At 41.7% G+C, this 20,549-nt stretch overlaps 1 protein-coding gene across 1 annotated transcript; it reads right to left on the bottom strand.

Annotated features, from left to right (window-relative positions):
- Positions 1-4,163: 4,163 nt before the first annotated feature.
- Positions 4,164-9,893, bottom strand: LOC149290492 (uncharacterized). The gene is made up of 3 exons (XM_089489252.1): positions 9,731-9,893; positions 8,770-8,890; positions 4,164-5,519 (listed from the first exon to the last, which is right to left on the bottom strand). The coding sequence occupies exons 1-3, from the start codon at positions 9,821-9,823 to the stop codon at positions 4,618-4,620; spliced, it is 1,116 nt and encodes a 371-aa protein (XP_089345378.1). The 5' UTR covers positions 9,824-9,893; the 3' UTR covers positions 4,164-4,617.
- Positions 9,894-20,549: the final 10,656 nt, after the last annotated feature.

Below are 20,549 nucleotides of genomic sequence, written 5' to 3'. Positions count from 1 at the left end.
TTGAATTGGAATTATTCCCTCCCCTTTTCAATGTAAATCCTTTGTACATATTCCCCCAGATATTACCATTTCTTTCCACAATACATAATAATCTTCATTACAAATTTGACGTTTATATAATCTTTATTATATTCTGAGTCATAAAAATAGGGGGGGGGGGGGAACCACACAAATCCAGTATCCATAACATCACTGTCACAAATCTTTCCGTTTCCTTGGAACCACTTTCTGCTTTCTGTCTTCTTGGCCTTTCAAAGAGCTCACTTTCATAATATTATAACCGAACCCTGCTTTTAAACACAAATTTTATGTACAACTCTAAAATGTACGAACACAATATATCCCAATTGCTTATTGATAATATCAGTTTTCATTTATGTTCTTATCTATTGTCAAAATAATGTATGCATAACTTCGCAGTATTCGATTCCTTCTTTATCATGGTTTTCGTTAAGCAGGAGACTCAAACTTTCTTCTACTGACCTATAATTAATCAGGAAATAAAAATACACATTTAAAGAAATGTTTGAAGAACAGACTTTGTAGATTCAATTCCAGTTAATTCAGACCTCAACGAGCTTCAGATTTCAGTTCCATTCTTTTCCCATTCCTCTTCTCTTTTTCCATATCCTAATTCTGAGCCCTACAAGAGAGTTTGTCCCGTTCCCTGCAATCATTAACTCTCTGCATCCAATTTTCCCGTCTTGGAGTCTCATCTGACTTCCATAACTTTGCTATTTCAATTCTAGCTGCTGTTACAAGATATAATATAATCCTCCAATATTGTCTTTCGTCCTGTGGGCTTAAAATCAAAGTTATATTGAGTAAGTAAAATTTAGGGCTCATTGGGAATTTTATTCCCAATATCTTCTGTATTGAGTCAGGTACTTTCTTTCAAAATGTCTGAATTTCCCTGCATTGCCACCATATATGATAGATGTTTCCCTTTTTACAATCACACCCCAACAATTCCCCTGTGCTAATTTATAAGGGTTTTTTAGCTTCCATGGGGTGTAATATCATCTGTTCATTATTTTCATGTGATTCTCTTTTAGATCCTGCGCTACTGTAAATTTACTTGTTCTATTCCAGGCGTTTTGCCATTCTTCCATTTCAATTTTGCATCCCATATCCTGCGCCCATTTCCCCATATACTCTTTTACAGTCTCCTGTTCCATATTCATCCTCAACAGTAGTTTGTGTCATTTGGATATCTTTTTCTTATCAGGTTGCCAGAACAAATCATCCAATCCGTTTAGTCTAGTTTCGATCCCTATTGTTTTGTCATCTACCAGAAATCTTTGTTTTAGCTGGTAGAAATTAAACCACTGTATATTATGTCCATCCTTGTTGATATCTTCCCTAGATCTTATCGACCAATTCCCTGATTGATCCTTCTTAAGCAAATGTCTGTAAGTGAGCCAATTACTGATGCTTATCCATCTACCGAAGAGTGCCTTCTGGGCCGATGTCCGAAGTGGTAACTTAAACTAAAATGTCTTTTTAATCTTGTTCCAAGTGAGTAGTAAAGATTTCCTCATGGGATGATTATTGAAATCTTTATTCATCCCCAACTTCTCATAACATAAGAAGGCGTGCCAACCAAATCTCAACTGCACAGCCTCTAGATCAAGCATTTCTTTGTCCTCTAATTTAATCCAGTTTTGGATCCAAATTAGATTACATGCCCAGTAATATAATCTGAAGTCTGGGAGCGAATAGCCCCTCTCTCTGAAGCATCTTTGAGCTCCTCCCATTTAATCCGAGGTTTGTGTCCTTTCCATATGGATTTTTTTAGCTTGGCTTCCCAACCTTTAAATATCTTATCCTTAATCTCTATTGGCAAATTTTGTAGCAGAAACATAATCTTCTGTAGAACTGCCATTTTGATTACGGCAATTCTTCCTAGTAGTGAAAGATTTAACCAGTTCCCTCTCCTTAAATTTTCCCTTATGTCTTTCCATACCCCTAAATAATTATTGTCTTTAGAAATCCAAATTCCTAAGCACCTCAGTTTCTTTCCTACTTGGAAGCCCGGTTTCCTCTTTCATTCCTCTACCTCTTCTCCAGTCATATTTTTAGTTATCAACACTGTCTTGTCTTTATTGATTTTCAGTCCTGTGAATCTGCCGAATTTGTTTAGCTCCTGTAGCAGCGGTTCTCTGCCCCGATTTGGGTCCTCCAAAACTGTTACCATGTCATCCGCAAACGCTCTTATCTTGGTTTCCTTTCCTTTCCTGTTAATCCCTTTCTCCGTGTCAATAGCAATGATGACACATTTTTTCTCATTATTGACCTGGTAAAATTCAAGACAATTTATAATCGTTCTGATATTGTTCCTAATCTCTCTGCCCGGTAAAAACCCGTTTTGCTCCTTCCCAATTGTCGAATTCAAAATTCCCTTCAGTCTGCTGTCAAGTATTTGTGTGAATATCTTATAATCAGTGTTCAGCAAACTTATTGGTCTATAATTAGTCATTAACAAGCTGTCCTTTCCTTCTTTAGGAATTAAAGTGACACTCGCTAGCTCCCATGAGTCTGGAATCCCTTCTGCATTAATAGAATTAAACCATTTATATAGTGGATCCACTGGTTCCCCTTGAAATATTTTATATATCTAGCTGTAAATCCATCCACTCCAGGGGATTTCCCCTCTTTATCATCTTCTTATCTTCCCTCCGTCTATGGGGCCTGCAAAGGGAGGGGGCTTCCTTTCCTGGGGAGGGCATGGTCTAGATCTTCCCTCTCTATGGGGCTTCAAAAGAAGGCTCCAGGGCAGAGGAGAATGTGGCCCAATAGAGGGACCCTAACATTTCCCCAAATGAGCACATTCTCCGTCTCTCTGTCCAGAGGCAGAGCCCTCTTTCCCAAAATGGCTGCTGAGGGAGTCCTATCCAAATGCCCTCTGTCTTTCAGCAGCCCCCTTTATGCCATCTCTTCCCTTGGCACTTTCCTTCTTTCCTTCCTTTAACCTCCATCCCTTCAAGGAAGGGGGCTTTCAGGCAAAGAACTAACAATGGCTTCCATGTCCTTTCTGCATGTTCCCAGAGGAGGATCACTGGGATCTTTGCAGGGTTGTTGTGAAGGGTAAGGAAAGGATGTGTGTGTGTGTGTGTGGGGGGCTAATTCAGATCCTGTGGGCCTCTAAGCCTAGTTGCCGGGGGGGGGGGGTATCCCTCTCCCCAGAAGGGGCTTTCAGGTCCCTCCTTCTGCCTGCTCTTGGCTTTGGCCTAAATCTGGGCTCTTCTCTCCCCCACAGACAGAGCCCCCTTCCCCCAGGGAAAACCCCTTCCCCCCAGAAAGCTGTTGTTTCCAATGCTATTGAAGCCTATGCTATCTGATGCTTTTTATTTGTCACAAAAGTCTTTTGACTGGGAGCCTCCCCTCTTCCCAGAGATGAAGAGGGTGCCCCCATTGGAAGACCAAAGAGGGGGGCTTGTGAGCCCTTATCTCCCCCCAAATGAGGAGGAAGGGAGGGAGGGTCTCTCCTCTGCCCCACTTTCCAGGAGGGAGGGGCTCCTCAAAGCCCTTTTTACATCTTAAGGACCCTGCCCCTCCCCCCATGGCCATGCCTCTCCTCAAGTGCCCCCTGCCCCCTTTTTCTCATACATTTCTCTCCCCCACTTCCATTTCTTCCTCCCTCAGAACAGACTGTGAGGGCAGCAATGGCTTCAGGGCCTGAGACTGAGCATGTGCACATGCCGCAAAGGCCCCTCCTGAGCATGCGCAGGGATCACCAGGGCCTTGCTGCTGCTGCTGAGGCTTATTCTGTTGGGAGCCTTTGCGGAAAGGGAAGGAGTGCACCCTTCCTTCCTTCCTTCCTTCCTCTCTTTCTTCCTTCCTTCCTTTGAGGAGACTTGGAGGATGCCAGAATGGGTCCCAAGGAGGAGCTGGACTCAGGAGGGAAAGGGAAGGAAAGAAGACTCTGCTTTGTACATATAGCTCTATCTGTCTGTTTGGTATGTGTTTGTGTGTGTTTGCCTCTGCTCTTCTTATGGCTGGGAATGGAGCTGAGGACTGATGAGAGAATAAAGTGTATTTTGTGTAAATTCAGAACTTCTATACAACAAAGAGTCCAACACATTGAAACAACAAATAACTTTATTGAGAAAACATCAGAAATTCAGTGTTTAAACCAGAACTGTCCTCCCCAAGACAAAGAATACATTGAAACCCCAACACCTAAAATCCCACCCTCTTCCAATCCTAGCCCCCACCCTCAGTTCCCACAGTCTATGCCCCAAAGGGAACAAGGCCCCCTTTGCCATTCCCAGAAACTAGACCCCTTTCTGTTAATACCTGCCCCCACCTTTCTTCAGACAACATCCCACACTTTCCAAAAGCTATCATTCCCATAACTATTCTAGCCAGTTGTAAAAAAAATCCCATCATCCCCTATCTAGCTGACCTATACCATGACCCATAATCCCCAGCCAAGTTTATAACCTGAAGCAATTATCTATACTAATAGCAATTAAACTTAACAAACTATAACTTTAAAACATAAACAGACATATAGACAGACAAATGTAACACACAAAATCACAAGGGCCTTTTCTTTGCACCATTGGATTGAAAATATACTTTTTGTATTCCTTATTGACAAAAACTGTTAGTTTACTGCTGAGATTTGAGTGGCTTCTCTCCTGTGTGGACTCTCTGATGTCTCACTAAGATTGCCTTCAAAGAAAAACATTTCCCACAATGCTGGCATTTGTATGGCTTCTCTCCTGTGTGGACTCTCTGATGTGTCACTAGGTGTGGCTTCCGAGAAAAACATTTCCCACAATGCTGGCATTTGTGTGGCTTCTCTCCTGTGTGGCCTCTCTGATGTCTCACTAGGTGTGACTTTGAAGAAAAACATTTTCCACAATGCTGGCATTTGTATGGCTTCTCTCCTGTGTGGACTCTCTGATGTGTCACTAGGTGTGACTTCTGAGAAAAACATTTCCCACAATGCTGGCATTTGTATGGCTTTGCTCCTCTGTGGATTCTCTGATGTATCACTAGGTTTGACTTTGATGAAAAACATTTCCCACAATGCTGGCATTTGTATGGCTTCTCTCCTGTGTGGACTCTCTGATGTATCACTAGGTTTGACTTTGACGAAAAACATTTCTCACAATGCTGGCATTTGTATGGCTTCTCTCCTGTGTGGACTCTTTGATGTTTAACTAGGCTTGACTTCTCAGAAAAACATTTCCCACAACGCTGACATTTGTATGGCTTCTCTCCTGTGTGGACTCTTTGATGTTTAACTAGGCTTGACTTCTCAGAAAAACATTTCCCACAACGCTGACATTTGTATGGCTTCTCTCCTGTGTGGACTCTTTGATGTTTAACTAGGCTTGACTTCTCAGAAAAACATTTCCCACAACGCTGGCATTTGTATGGCTTCTCTCCTGTGTGGACTCTCTGATGTCTCACTAGCTCTGACTTTGAAGAAAAACCTTTCTTGCAATGCTGGCATTTGTATGGCTTCTCTCCTGTGTGGACTCTCTCATGACTCACAAGTTCTTCTGTAAAGAAGGACAATCACAGTCAAGAATGAATATCAGAATTGAGAGAGGAGGGTGTTACCCCAATTTTTAGCCCTTGCTGAACCCTCCCTATTTGATATTAAATTAATAAAGTTGCTGAGAGTGACCTGAGCATGACACTATTGCAGATGTCCCCAAATCCATGGAACAATTGTATCCCTACTGACAGGAGCAAAGAAGAGATTGTAGTAGAACTGCCTTAAGGGAATCAGTCGAAGCAGATAGTCAAAGGGCTGTTGAAAAAATATTCCATTAAACATGATTTAAAATATTTTGATTGACAAGTGGCATCATTTCCTGTGAGACTGCCATAGAGTACTGAGTCAGAGCCCAAGGCATGATGCAATCTAACTGCAGAGGTCACTTCATGCTGTTTGGCACCAGGAGATGACTCACAACCAATACAGTATACAGCTCACATGCGGATTGCTGTGTACTGGATTGGAGTTGTGTGTACAAGAGATGGTGAAGTTGATGGAAGTCAGAGAGCTTGCAAATATTTGTATTATTTTGCAACTCAGGATAGAGAACCTCCAAGGACTTGGGTGAAATCAACTGTGTCTGTGAGATACTTTTAAGTGTGGACAGTATTCAGTGCATTGCCAAAACCTATATCTAGATATTTGTTTCCATACTCTATGTTATTGTTGAGCTGCATCTGGAAGTGTTGTTTCCAGATCGCGCTGTACATTGGCTTATGAACAAGACTGGAATTCAGAACCAAGAAGGACCTGAGAGCCAGTGTGCTAATCCCTTTTGTCTGAGGTATTTGCATCAAGCATCCATTGCATTTAATTTGGATTCAGACAATTTTTTCCCCACCCAGGAAACATAGTAAAGCACTTTAAACCATTTTGAACCCTCAGTCTCTGTCCGTAAGCAACAATTTCAGTATAAATGTCCGCCCCGATATTTACTGTTCTTTGGCGTCAGTCCCATTGCAGAGAGACACTCTGTTGGTTTACATGGCTAAGCTCCTCAATATACTCAACAAACCCACTTTCTGTTCCCTTGCAGGACCCTCAGCAATTGGAATCAAGAACATTCTAGGAAATGTATTACCATTAATATAGCTTTACATTCTTTACCAATCCCACCTTTGTTACTTACCTCTTGTGTGTATGTACGAATGCTTGTGTGTGTGTGTGTGTGTGTGTGTGTGTGTGCGCGTGTGCAAGCGTGTATTTTGCTTTTTCCCTAAATAAAACATAAAAACCCAATTGAAATGCCTCTGGAGTTATGTGAGATTGCATGCCTGGTATAGTTGGGCTGACCTCCGAGGTCACTGTTGCCTGAACAAAATTATGTCTCTTCTTTGAACTAAGTACCAAATCCCCCCCCACAAAGCATAGCACTTGCAAGTGTCCTCCCCAGACTCCAGCATTTTGGGTAACAAAGGGCCTCTGGAACCAAAAATACAGCTAAGCAAGCTCAGGATGGAAAATAAAAGTGCCTTTTCTCTAATTGTGTCCTCCTTTCCTTCCTTCCTAAATATTACTCATAATTGCTAAATAAAACCACTTAATATGTCTGAAAACAAGGACCTGAGCCGGTTCTCATTAGTTCACTGAAACCAGTTCTGAAAATCTGTCAGAACTGCCTCCCAATCCCCAAGGCCCCTCTCCTGGCCCTTCCCAGAGGTCCCTTCCTCTCCGCACAGAGCTAGGCAATCCTGACTTTGCTCCTGCCTTCCCCTCCTGGCTCCCAGATGCATGACCCCCTTCCCTTTCTCCCTCCGCTCTCCAACCTTCTTTCTTGCCCATCAGCATCTCATTTCAGCATCTCTTCTCTGCCTTTCATTTTTCACTTTCTGTCTGTCTCTTTATCACAGACATACCCACAGAGTGTGATGCATAAAAGGGGCACTTTGAGGCCCATCTATTGAGAAAGGCGGGATAATCAATATACAAATAATTCATTGGCAAAGGCAGAGCAAAGGAGCTGGGACCTGGACTTCAATTTTGGTGAGGGTCAAGCACCAGGGAGCAGCCTTAAAACAGCCTTAAAACATTTATAAGACAGGCATGGACTACTGATGGGGTTTGGAGGAGATCTCAGTGGCAACCCCACATTGTATTGCTGGGGGGGGGGGCGGAATGAAATAATATTTTGCCCCTCAGCATCCCACAGCATCCCTTTGGGGAAGTGGAGGCCATTTTACCACTGTTGGGCCCTCCCTGGGCCACTGCAGGCCCAAGAGAGGTCTTTCCCTCAAGAAGACTCTCCAGAGCTTTAAAAGGATGGAAGAGGCACCAAAAAAGGTAGTAAACTCGCTCAAGGGTGTGCTGAGTACCATTTGGGTGTGAAAAGCATTAATCTCAATGACTTCTTTCCACAAAATCCTAGAATAGGCAGTTTAGGATGGAGTATTTAGAATCCTTAGAAACTGGAGAGCAATACTGCCTCACTGAACTACAAATTCAAATATTTTACAGGATGTTGCTATCACAATTAAACTAGGCTTGACAGGGATCTAGGACTCCCAGTAGACCACAAGTTGAACATGGGCCAACAGTGTGATGCGGCAGCTACAAAGGCCCATGTGATTCCTGACTACCTCTATATAAGAATAGTTTCTAGATCAAGAGAAGTAATAGTGCCATTCTATTCTGCTTTGGTCAGGCCTCACTTGGAATCATCCTGTGTCCATTTCTGGGCCCCACAATTCAAAAAGGATGTTGACAAATTGGAGCATGTCCAAAGGAGGGCAACCAAAGTGGTGAAGGGTCTGGAAACCATCAAGCCCTATGAGGAGCAGCTTAGAGAGCTTGTTATGTTTATCCTGGAGAAAAGAAGATAAAGAGTGGATATGATATCCATTTTTAAGTATTTGAAAGGGTGTCATTTTGCGCAAGGAGAAGGCTTGCTTTTTTCTGCTACAGAGAAAAGGAGACACCACAACGGATGCAAGTCACAGGGAAAGAGGTTCTACCTAAACATTAAAAGGAACTTTGTGACAGTAAGAGCTCTTTGACAGTGGAATATACTCCTTTAGAGTTTGGCGGAGTCCTCTTCTTTAGGGGGCTTTAAAAAGAGGCTGGATGGTCATCTCTTGGGGGTGATTTGAATGTGTATTCCTGCAGGGCAGAAGGGGGTTGAACTGGATGGCCCTTGTGGTCTATTCCAACTCTATGACTCTATAATTCTAGTGGAACCATAGCGACATGATAATATAGTATGAAAAGGCCTTCAGTCTTTATAGAAAGAGCAATGGATTCAGGTTCCTTACCTACATAAGCCACATTCTCATAATTGTCCATCATAACATAATTATACATAAGTTTCTGTTTCTTCGTCAACAGATTCCATTCGTCTTTGGAGAAATATACTGCTACATCTGCAAAGGTCACCTGAAATAGAAAATAGCCCTCATCCAGGGAGTGACTAAACAAAAGGGGAGGAAAGCACATGGTTCATCCCAAATATCATTTCATCACTTCAGAATTCTGTCCAGGAAATAAACTTTAAATTCTGTCAACAAGAAAAAAATCTACTGCCTTTGAGATCAATTTGGTTTGCATCCTTTCAATATAATAAACAATATAATTTAGGCCATGGCTGGGATACTGAGGATGGATTAGGATACTGACTATTCCAACACATATAGTACATTTAGCCACAAAAGAATTAAGGTGCATTAAGCCATTTCTTCCCAAATTTCAGAGGCAAATTTCATTTTTAAAAAACAGTTCTGGGGAGGACTCTGGATTTCAGGGCCACTGGGCCCACCCCCAATTTAGATCCAGATATGGTCCCCCATATCCCCAACATTTCACAGACAGGAAAAGCAAGGCACATGTGGACAAGCAGCACCAGAAGGTGGTGAGGATGGCCAAAGTTGTTTATGAGGAAGATCACACAAGCTAGGAAGGGCACAGTAGTTTGCTTTTGCCTCCACCTCCTGAGCCAAAAAGGAAGACCCTTGCTACTTATCTCCTCTCCTCTCCCCCCTTTTGAGTTGATGGGGTGCAAACCCCTTAGAAGTCATTTTTCAGCAACCCAAGAGACCTGAGGATAAGGGGGAAAGTGAGAGGAGGAGAGAGCCCCTGAAAAAGCCCCTGAAAAAGTGGGGTGACAGAGGATTAACCATTACTTTCTCTGCCAAACTGGGACAAGATGTTCTCCACTTGCTTTCATGAGCTGGCCCAGCAGTGACATAAATGAAACTAATAGTCAGGATGGCGACTCACCAAAGAGTTGTTCTTGGACAGCCTCTTTCTCTTGGAGCCCAACTCCCTCCGCTTGGCCTCTGTGTTGGCCATTAGGTGGGAAGGGGGGGTCATGGTGGCCCTGCACTTGGGTCTCTTCCAGCAAAATATGCCCCTTAGCTGTGTACAAGGAGGCCGAGATGAAGTTTCTGAGAAAAGAGACTAGAGTTAGGCTTGGTTTGTCAAGAAATCCTGCGTCACTCAAAGACATAGAGAACAGCATGCTGCTAGTGAGATACACAGGTGACATATGCCTCCTTTGATCCAATACAGAGGTGGGTATCTCCTTCCTCCCTCTTCACCAAACAAAGCCCCCTGGACCTAGCATAGATTAACTTCAGCTCCCCTACACAACAGATACTGCATGTTAAAATGCTTTTCATGTCGCTATGTTATGCAGCATGTGAGGCAACATGTTAACGTATGGTGCCAGATTCTCCACCTTGACTGCAGGCAGTAGCTTGTGAGCTGAAGAAACACCTGTCGCTTTCTCAATGAGCAGAAAGACAATGTAATCTTCTCTCAGATGAGGCTTTTATTCATATAAGAGGTTCCAGTGTGTACAACACTATATACATCGACACCCTCCACCATCCACACCAGTAACAACCCACTCTGAGGCACACACTGTCTGACTCTTCCTCAGTGACAGTTGAGAATGACAGTTGACAGTTGCATCAACATTCCAATGATGCACTGTTTAAATGCTGACACATCTAACTGCCACTAGAGCTGTCAATGACTTCCACAACAGCTCCACCTAGTGGCCACATGCATGTCATTTCCTCAGACCTGTTCACCATGGTCCTGACACTCCATGCCTTGTGAGAGTGGAGGGGGGTCAGGGGATGGGGAATTGGAGAGGACCCTGGCTATGTCCCTGTAGCTAGATGTGAAATGAGCGCATCATCTGCTGAAACCTCCTGACCTCCCCAGTGGCCCTGAGAGGAGAAGGCCTTACTTTGGCTTCTGGCTAGAGAAACACAGCTGGAGGCTTCTCCAATGCCTCACACTCAACACTCTCATCAGGCATGGAATGACCATGGAGCATGGCTTCCACAATTCCCATTTTTCATTTTGTATTCCTTCTAATTTCACATCTATTTTAAACCTCTCCCTCATTTGAGGATAAAGATACCAGTGACAATCTAGGCCAGATTCTTTAGGTTCTTCTTGTGTTTTGATCTCTAGTTTTCCTTGCGATTCTTTCAGGACATCCTTGTATCTTAACCATTTAGTTTTCTGGATACTTTTCCTCCCGAAAAGAGCCTCATGCGGCAAACACCATAAAGGTATTTTTGGACATATTCTACACTTGTTTTCCCCCAGATCTTCAATAGAGCTTTTCTTACGAAATTATTTATGCTTTCTTTATGAACTTTCTCTTTACCGTAAATTAGGTATCCATGCCACCCAAATCCGGACATAACAATTGTTCATTCTCTGACATAAACCATTCTCTAGTCCAAACTAAACAACAAGCAGCATAATAAAGTCCTCCTCTACTTTTGTCATCACAAAGTATTTTCATTTTTATCCTGGCTCTTTTTTTAATTCCAAATTAATTTTGAGATTTCCTTTTGCCATAGATTCAGTGGTTTTTCATTCTGGATGATGGGTATCGCTTGAAACAGAAACAGTATTTCAGGAAGGAAACTCATTTGGATCAGTGATATTGTTCCTAATAGCGATAAGTGTAATTTCCCCATTTTTCTAGGTCTTTTCTGATTTCCTTCCATGTGTCTCATAGTTATTGTAAAATGGATATGAGTTTTTATTTGTTACATTTATTCCTAAATATGTAACTTTCTTTCTCACTTTAAATCCACTAATTTCTTCCTGCATTTGTTCTTCCTTTTCCTCATATTTTTTGTTATTAATGTTATTTTGTCTCTGTTTACTTTTAGTCCTGAAACGTATTTGAAACCCACTATTACATCCATCATTTGTCTTGTGCTCTTTTCTGGGTTCTCCAGGGAATACAAATGTCATCTGAGAAGACGCTCATTTTAAACTCAGTTGTTTTTAATTTTTATCCCATTGATCTTATTTTCTAATCTTATCCTATTATTCAGTGCTTCAAGGATCAGAATGAACAAAAAGGGTGAAAGTGGGAAAGCTTGCCATTTACCTTTAGAAATCTGAAATTCCTCTGGTTTTTTTATAGTTAATAATTAGTTTGGCTCTTTGATCTTTATACATTGCCTTTATCCATCTTAACAAAGAAGCTCCTATTTCAATTTTTCAAGTGTCGCAAATAACATATCCCATCCTATGTTATTGAAGGCCTTTTCTAAATCAACAAAGAGAAGTGCAAGTTGTTTTTTGTTGTGCCTTTCAAAATATTGAATTATATTTAAGATGCTTTGTATGTTATCACTGAGTTGTCTGTGAGGGAGAAATCCCAATTGGTCCTTTTGAATCCAGTCTTTAAGAAATTTTTTGAGTCTATCGGCAAAAATCATAGAAAATAGTTTATAATCCATATTTAATAAAGAAATTATAGCTCTTTACCTCAGTTGCATCTCTATCTTCTTTTAACAGCAAAGTTATATTATATTGTTTCCATGTTTCAGGATAATGGTTTTCTTTGATGGCATTTAATTTTAATTTGAGTGGTGTTAACAATTGATCCTCAAATACTTTATAATAACTGACGGTGAAGCCATCAGTCCTCGTGTTTTCCCTTTTTTAAACTTTTTCTTATTACTTCAATGATTTCTGCTGCTGTGATCGGTCCATTTAATCTATTTCTTTCTATTTCTATACTCATTTTGGGGATATGTAAATTCATTTTATAAACCCAGTGAAACTAGTAACTTACAAAGCTCTAGTAAACAGCATGTACACACACAATCCCCACACAAAGGACTCACTGGCGCACTGTGTGTCTGGGGTCTGGAAATCTCACATCCACCTTCTGGGAAGACAATGCTGCCAGAGACTGAATTTGGGGCTTTATTGTTGGGGCATGGAAAGATGCGCTCTGTCCACCATGACCACCTGAAAAAGTTGAACCACGTCAACAGGACGCCACAGAGAGGGAATCTGAAGAGATGTCTGCAAAGATATTCAAGGAAAATATTTCTTCACCACTGCAAACGGCCTTGAGCTCCCGGCTTGAGAAATAAGAACAACAGCACTTCAAGCTTTCACCCTACACGACTTTGTCAACCAATCAACAATAACAACAAAACAGAGAGGCTGTTACTCTAACATCCAACTGTCATAATTGACACACTCTCTCAGAAGGACTGGCAGCATCAACATTCCATAATGCAAGTGTCGACTGTTAACTGCCACTGGAATTTGACTGTTTACAATACTTAGCTCACAGCTGGTCTTGTGGTCACACACGTGTCATTTTCTAACATTTAAGCCTGCAAATCATGGGATCAGTCTCTCAGCGGCAACCCTTCCACACAATCCTGGACTGAAAGATTTAAAGAAAGGTCCCCTTTCAGCTCCAGGAATAAACACCTACCTTCAACACAAAGACCCTGACTCCTGCAGCCCCAGAAAGGCCTCTTCCACAGTCCTTTATGGCCGGAGCTTCCCTGGGTCAGAGTCCGTCTCCTCAGCCGTAGAGAAGGGTTGCTCTGAGTGCGAAGGAGGAGGAGGTCCACAGGGCTGAGGGAGGGAAGGCAATGGGGAAAGGTCAGTGCCAATGGCCATGGAGGGCAGAAGGTGACAATGCCTAAGAAACCCCTCTGAGTCCCAGCCCTAGGAATGAGTGGCAGGAGTCCAGGGGGCTGAGGGGGTCTCCTTTCCCAAAGGGGGAGGAAAGGACCAGTGGGACCCTCCCCAGCTAGGGCCCAAAGGAGGGTCTCTTTCTCCACCTCTCTCTCCCAGCCCCCAATGGACAGCCTCCCCACTGGCCCTGAGTCCCTGTCTCCCCTTCCTCAGACCCCCACAGGTCCCTCCCTCCCTCCCTCCCTCCCTCCCTCCCTCCCTTCCTTCCTTCGCCCCAAAATGGAGGGCCAGAGGCAAAGGGACACACTTCCTCCCTTCTGGCCCAAGGAGCCTGGCCTCCTTCTCTCTCTGGAGCCTCAGGAGAGAAAGAGAAGCCTCTTTTCAACTGAGGCCTCAGAGAAGGTTCCAGAACATTATTCCCTACAGTCACAAGAAGCACAAAATGGCCACTGGAACACAAAATGGCTGCCTCTGCCTCAGCGCTTGGCAGTTCTGGCCTTCTGGGTACCCAAAATGGAGGACGAAAGGGCCCCAAAGTCGGAAGGGACCCCAAACAGGATTTCCAAACCTTAACAACACCTAAAATGCCAAACCAAAAGAACATTCCCAGAGTTCCATAGCACTGAGCCATGGCCATTACAGTGGTGCAAAGCAAGAATGCCTAGTGATGGTGGCATTAATGATGATTAAGGCAGCAGCTCCATCCCTCCCCCAGACCTGATAATATCATCATCATCATCCTCATCTTTGCTACTGCATGAGAGCCACCATTAAAAGCATTGAAATCCCTTTGGGGAGCCCCACTCTCCCACCTTCAGAGAGAGTGGCCTATGCATAGAAGGACTGCTGGGCCTCCTTCCTCCCCTCCTTAATGGCAGTGTGGCCAAAGAAAAGCAGCAGCAGAAGTAGAACCAAGCCAGGCCCAGCCAGACCTCAGGGCAGCAGTAAAGCCTAGTAGTTCCAGGCCTTGTCTCTCTGCTGTTCCTTCACTCCCCCTCTCTCTCTCTCTCTCTCTCCTTCCTGTCTATCTCTTTCTCCCTCTAAAACTCTGCTGTTCTCTCTTCCACACGCAGAGCTAAATAGAGAAGCAGAAGCTCTGCCTCTTTTTGAGGCTGGCCAATGGGGCAGAGGACCTGGAAGACCCTGCCCCCTGCCATAGACTCATATTTTGTTCTGGCAGCCATTTTGTGTTCTGGAGGCCATTTTGTGCTGGTTGTGACTGTGGGGAATAATGTTCCAGAACCTTCTCTGAGCCTCAGTTGAACAGAGGCCTCTCTTTCTCTCCTGAGGCTCCAGAGTCAGAAGGAGGCCAGGCTCCTTGGGCCAAAAGGAAGGAAGTGTGTTTCTTTGTGTGTCTTTTGTGTCTCTTTTCTTCTTCTTTTTTAAATATAAATTTTATTAAACATTCTAAAAGGAAAAAAAAGTACAATACAATCTTATTCACATTAATTAAAATACATTCCACTACATCCTATAAAATATTTTTCTTCAGTTCTTGATAAAGTTGTTTACTTCCTAGATTACTGACTTATCTCGTTCGTTCTTTATTATCTTAATTATTTCAACTGGACTCTACAAAAACCCTTTTCCCCTATTAAATCCTATATAAAAAATAAATATCTTACTCAAACATCCTAATACATTAGCGTTTTCTACTTTTCTCTGTTATTATTAGCTTATCCATCCTTAAATATTTCCACTCTTACTTATGACTTGCACCCCTTTTTCTAAACAGTTTCTATACGTTCTACATTCTAAAAGTCAATAGTATTGCTTTTACATTTCCACTGCTATTAATTCTTTTTCTTATGTTTCTATTCTAGTAGACATTTTATCCTCTTTCACACTAATCAGATATGACTTCCAAATATCCCATTCATCATTAAATTCTTCCATATTTTGTCATTAACCAAATGTGTCAGTTTATCCATCTCAAACAAATCTAACATTTTCCATCTCCATTCTTCTACTCCAGGACTTTCCTCTTTCTTCCAATTCTTCGCATATATAGTTCTAGCCGCGGCCAAAGCGTACAATAATACTTTTTCATGTATTTACCGTATTCCTTGATGTCAAATATATTTAGGAGGTAAAATTTAACAGTCAGTCTTCCCTTTAATCCAAATTTTTTTTCATTTCGATATGTATCTTTTTCCAAAATTGTTTCGCTGTCGGACAATTCCACCAAATATGTAAATAGCTACCTGTCTCTTTTTTACATTTCCAACACAAATTTTTATTTTTTTAAACATTTTTGCCAATCTAAGTGGGGTAAAGTACCACCGATACATGGACTTAGATATGTTTTCTTTTACGTCAACACTTATCATATTTTGGATTTTTCCCCTCCAAAGATTTTCCCATTCATCCAATTGTATTGTTTCATTTATATCTTTGGCCCATTTAATCATGAATTCTTTTACTGTTTCAGATTCTAATTCATATTCCAATATTAATTTATATAAATTTGAAATTTGTTTTTTTTGGGTCTTTTATAATCTTTTCTAGATTTACGTCACCCTCCCCAATTCCTTCTTCTTTTTTATCCACTAGAAAGCGTTCCCGGATTTGTCTGTAGCAAACCAGTTACTAATAATATCCTCATCTTGTAATTCCTCCTGTGTTTTCATAGTCCTATTTCCCTCAACCATTTTAGTAATATCATTGTAAGTCACTCAATCATCCTTTTTATATTGCTCCCTTCCAAACATAGCCTCGTTCATTGATGCCCATAAGGGGATTTAGGACACCACTTTCTCTTAAAGTTTTGCCAGATCCGTAATAAAGATTTTCTGATAATACGATTATTAAAATTTGTATCTAATTTTATTTTGTCATAGATTAAGTATCCATGTAAGCCAAATTTTAATTCGAATTTTTCTAAATTTAAATTTCTTTTATTTTCTAACCTTATCCAATCCAGAATCCAATCTAAAGAGCATGCTTGGTAGTACCATTTTAAATTTGGAAGTGCCATTCCCCCTCTATTCACCGAATCATACAATATTTTCATTTTAATTCTGGGCTTTTTCCCATTCCAAATAAATTTAGATAGATCTCTCTCCCATTGTTTGAATGGGACATCACTAATTCTAATAGGTAAGCTTTGAAAGAGGAAAATCATTTTGGGGAGTACATTCATCTTAAAGAAGATCCTAATGATCAGGGCTGTGATCTTTCATGGTTCTTTTACAGACAATTAGAGAGCTCTTCCTAATGGATAAAAAACAATCCGGTATTGCCAAATCAGAATATGATCTAGAACAAGAAATAATGTTGAATAAAGATGCCTTGTTAGCAAGACTTTATAATTGTATTCTTAAAATCTGTACACAAGAGAATGTTATTAAAGAAACTATGATCAGATGGTCTCAAAACATTGGTTTTGTAATTGAATTAGACCATTGGGAATACACTTGGAAAAACAGATTGAACTATACTTTTCTCGGGGACTAGCCTCCTCTTAGAAGCCAAAGCCCAATGTTTGTGAAGAATACTAATAAGGCTTGTATTAAAACTATCCTCCCCATTTCTGATCCCTTTTGAAACCTATGTTCCTCAGAAGGAGCAGAGCTGTGTAATAAGAAAACCCTCTCAGAAAAGACACACACTTTCTTCCTTTTGGCCCAAGGAGCCTGGCCTCCTTCTCTCTCTGGAGCCTCAGGAGAGGAAGAGAAGCCTCTGTTCAACTCAGGCCTCAGAGAAGGTTCTGTAACAAAATGGCCACTGAAACACAAAATGGATGCCAGAACACAAGATAGCCAGGGATGGTGGGAGGGACAGGCATTCCAACCAATCAGGGCCAGGGATGGTGGGAGGGACTGGGATTCCAGCCAATGGCAGCCCCTCAGAGTCTCCTCACGTTTAAAATTCATATCACACCCCCCCCCCCATATTTTCCCCTGAAAGACAGAGACATTTTCCATTTGATTGCTCTGTCTTTCTAGTTCAACCCACTTTATATCATGGTTATATTCTGCCTCTATCATTGTTAGCCATTGAACCGCCTCAAAATATCATTCGAGGGATGGAGCTCCCCATCCTCCATTACTTTGATGCTCATATAATAATGCCTTAGATAACCTGGCTTTTTTATTCCCTGATATCCATTTTAATATTGACCTTTCCTATTTCTTTGGCGGGATACAAACCGCTGCTTTGCGGCGGTCTGCCGCCGCCGCCGGTTAGTCCGCGGGGGAGCCGGAGCCTCCATACGGTACGACTCCCGCGCGGAGCGAAAAAGAAGCTCCAAAATGGAGCTTCTTCTTGAGTCGCGTTTGCGATGTAGCGAGGCGCCAGGGGCGCACTCGCTACGTCACAACCCCCGCGACACGTCTGGACGCTATGCGTCCAATACGTCAAGATGGCGGCGCCCATGTGGAAGGGGCGCCGCCATCTTGTACGTATTCTATACGTACTAGGGTTAGGGGGGTGCGGAAGTACCGCCCCTTCCTAACCCTAGTACGTATAGAAGACATACTATATGGCGGTTTGTATCCCGCCTTTAAAACTTTACTAGGAATTATTTCTGGGATCATTTGAAATAAATATAAAATCTTTCGTAGTACCAACATTTTAAGCATTCTAATTTTTGTTAACATTTCCCCATTTTTACTTGTCCATTTAGAAATCTGATTATTAATTTCCCCCCATAATTGATTTTAATTACCTTGTCCAATATTATCTAACTTAATTGGTAAATTTACACCTAAATATCTCACATTTTTAATCCCCAATTTCAATCCTGAGACATTTTGGATTTCTTTTTGTTCCGGCCAATTCGTATTCCTAAACATTATCTCTGATTTATCCATATTAAATATTAATTAATATTAAGCCCAGAAATGTTTTCAAATGTCTGAAATATTTCCAATAACTTGATTACAGCTTCATTCGGTTTCTGTGTCATTATCAGAGGATCATCATCTGCAAATGAATCCAACTTCATCTCTTCTTTATCTATTTCATGTCCCTTTATCTCTTCTGATCCCGAATCATATTTGCAAACGCTTCCATTGCTGATATAAATAATAAAGGGGAAAGAGGGCAACCTTGCCTTACTCCACTTTTCATTGAAGAAAATCTCCATTTATCATGATTTGTGCTTCTGTATCATTATATATTTCTTTGATGGTTTTACTAAACCTTTCCCCTAATCCAAAATCCCTACAGATTTTATATAGATATTCATGATTTATTGAATCAAATGCGTTGTAAACATCTAGTTTTATCAAAGCTAATTTATTTTTGTATTGTTTGGCATGATGTAGTATATTAAATATATTCCTTATCGGTTCATAAATATATCTGCCTTCCTCAAATCCATATTGGTCTTCTTTAATTAAAATAGGTAAACATTCTTTTTAATCTATTGGCTAGGATTTTCATTAAAATTTTATAATTATGATTGCTTAATGTGATCGGACGATAAGATTTGGAATTGGCTGGATCTTTATTGGGTTTAAGTAGTGATATAATTTCAGATAATTTCCGTGTTTCTGGGATTATTTTATTATCCAATATTTCATTGTAATTTTTAGTAATATCCTCACTCAGTTCATTTTTAAAGGTTTTATAAAACATAGATGTGAATCCGTCTGGGCCAGGAGATTTAAATCCTTTTAAATCTTGTCTTACTTTCTATCTCTTGTTTGGTTATTGGGGAATTAATATGATTACTCTCTATTTCCGTTCCGTCAAGTGTTTCGCTTTTCATCCTTTGTTGGGCCGCAACTTGTGCAGCCCTGTTTTAATAGAGGACATGTTTATCAAATGTGCAGATGATGCCAAACTAGGAGGAGTAGCTAATACCCCAGAGGACAGGATCAACATTGACAAGTTTGGAGTGTGTCCAGAGGAGGGTCACCACAATGGAGAGACTTAGGGAGCTGGGGCTGTTTAGCCTGAAGAAGAGAAGGTTAAGATATGATACGAAAGCCCTGTTTAAATATTTGAAGGGATGTCATACTGAGAAGGCTGCTAGCTTGTTTTCTGCTGCTCTGGAGAAGAGAACCCAGAACAATGGATGCAAGCTCCAGGAAAAGAGATTCCAGCTCAACATTAGGAGGAACTTCTTGACAGAAAGGGCTGTTTGACAGTGGAACACACTCCCTCAATAGAGAATGACGGAGTCTCCTTCTTTGGAGGCCTTTAAACAGAGTCTGGATGGCCATCTGTCAGATATGCTTTGATTGAGATTTTCTTCATGGCAGAAGGAGGTTGGACTGGATGGCTTTGAGATTACAATGTGACAATCTCAATGCTTCAGGTAAGGATCTCAATGGTCCAGTCTCAATCCTTCAGGCAAGGAGCATCAGTCTAAACTCATAATAGTCCCGTCACAATCTTTCAGGAAAGGTGCCTCAGGCTGAGATCTCAATGGGACAGCCTCAATGCTTCAGACAAGGATCATAACCCTTTGCTCGCTAAGGGCCAGGCTCAATCCTTCAGGTAAGGAACACCTGCCTGAAGTCAATAAGCCCATCTTAATCCTTCAGGGAAGGAACATCAGCCCAAGGTCACAATGAGTTAGTGTCAGTCCTTCAGAAAATGAGCATCAGTCTGAGATTGCAATGGGCCAGTCTCATGTGTTCAGGTAAGGAAGGAGAAGCCTGAAGTCACAATCTCTCAGGCAACAAGAATCAGCCTGAGGTCACAATGAGCCATCCCCAGTCTTTCAGGAAAGAAGCATCAGCCTGAAGTCACAATGGGATAGTCTATCCCCCCAAAGGCCCCTCCTCAGCATGTGCAGGGATTGCCAGGGCAAAGCTGCTGTTACTTATTCCGCTGGCGGCCTTTGCGGCAAATGAAGGTATGCGCCGGGGGGTCAGCAGCCTCCCCTTCCTTCCCTCCTTTCTTCCTTTGAACAGACCGCAATGGAGCCCAAGGTACAGAGCTGGACTCAGGAGGGAAAGTCAGGAAAGGAAGGTTCTGATTTAGAAATATAGCTGCCCCTGTGTATCCTGTATGTTTGTGTCTGTATTTGCCTCTGCTGGGCAATGGAGCTGAGGACTGAGTAGAGAAGAAAGGTTCAGTTTGGGCAAATTCAGAACTTCTGTGCATCAAAGAGTCCAGTGTGCTGAAATACCAAAGAACTTTATTGAGAAAA

The sequence above is a fragment of the Sceloporus occidentalis genome, unplaced genomic scaffold, assembly GCF_023333645.1.
Source record: "Sceloporus occidentalis isolate IW3139 unplaced genomic scaffold, rSceOcc1.0.p SCAF_39, whole genome shotgun sequence".
In the NCBI taxonomy this organism is placed as follows: Eukaryota; Metazoa; Chordata; class Lepidosauria; order Squamata; family Phrynosomatidae; genus Sceloporus; species Sceloporus occidentalis.
This window is presented reverse-complemented; position numbering and strand designations above follow the sequence as displayed.

Excerpts from the sequence above, each read along its gene's own strand:
- LOC149290492 (XM_089489252.1), bottom strand. The coding sequence starts at position 9,823 with ATGACCCCCCCTTCCCACCTAATGGCCAACACAGAGGCCAAGCGGAGG. Across the intron at positions 8,891-9,730 it reads TGTCCAAGAACAACTCTTTG|GTGACCTTTGCAGATGTAGC; the intron begins GTGAGTCGCCAT and ends TTTCTATTTCAG. Across the intron at positions 5,520-8,769 it reads TGAGAATGTGGCTTATGTAG|AAGAACTTGTGAGTCATGAG; the intron begins GTAAGGAACCTG and ends CCTTCTTTACAG.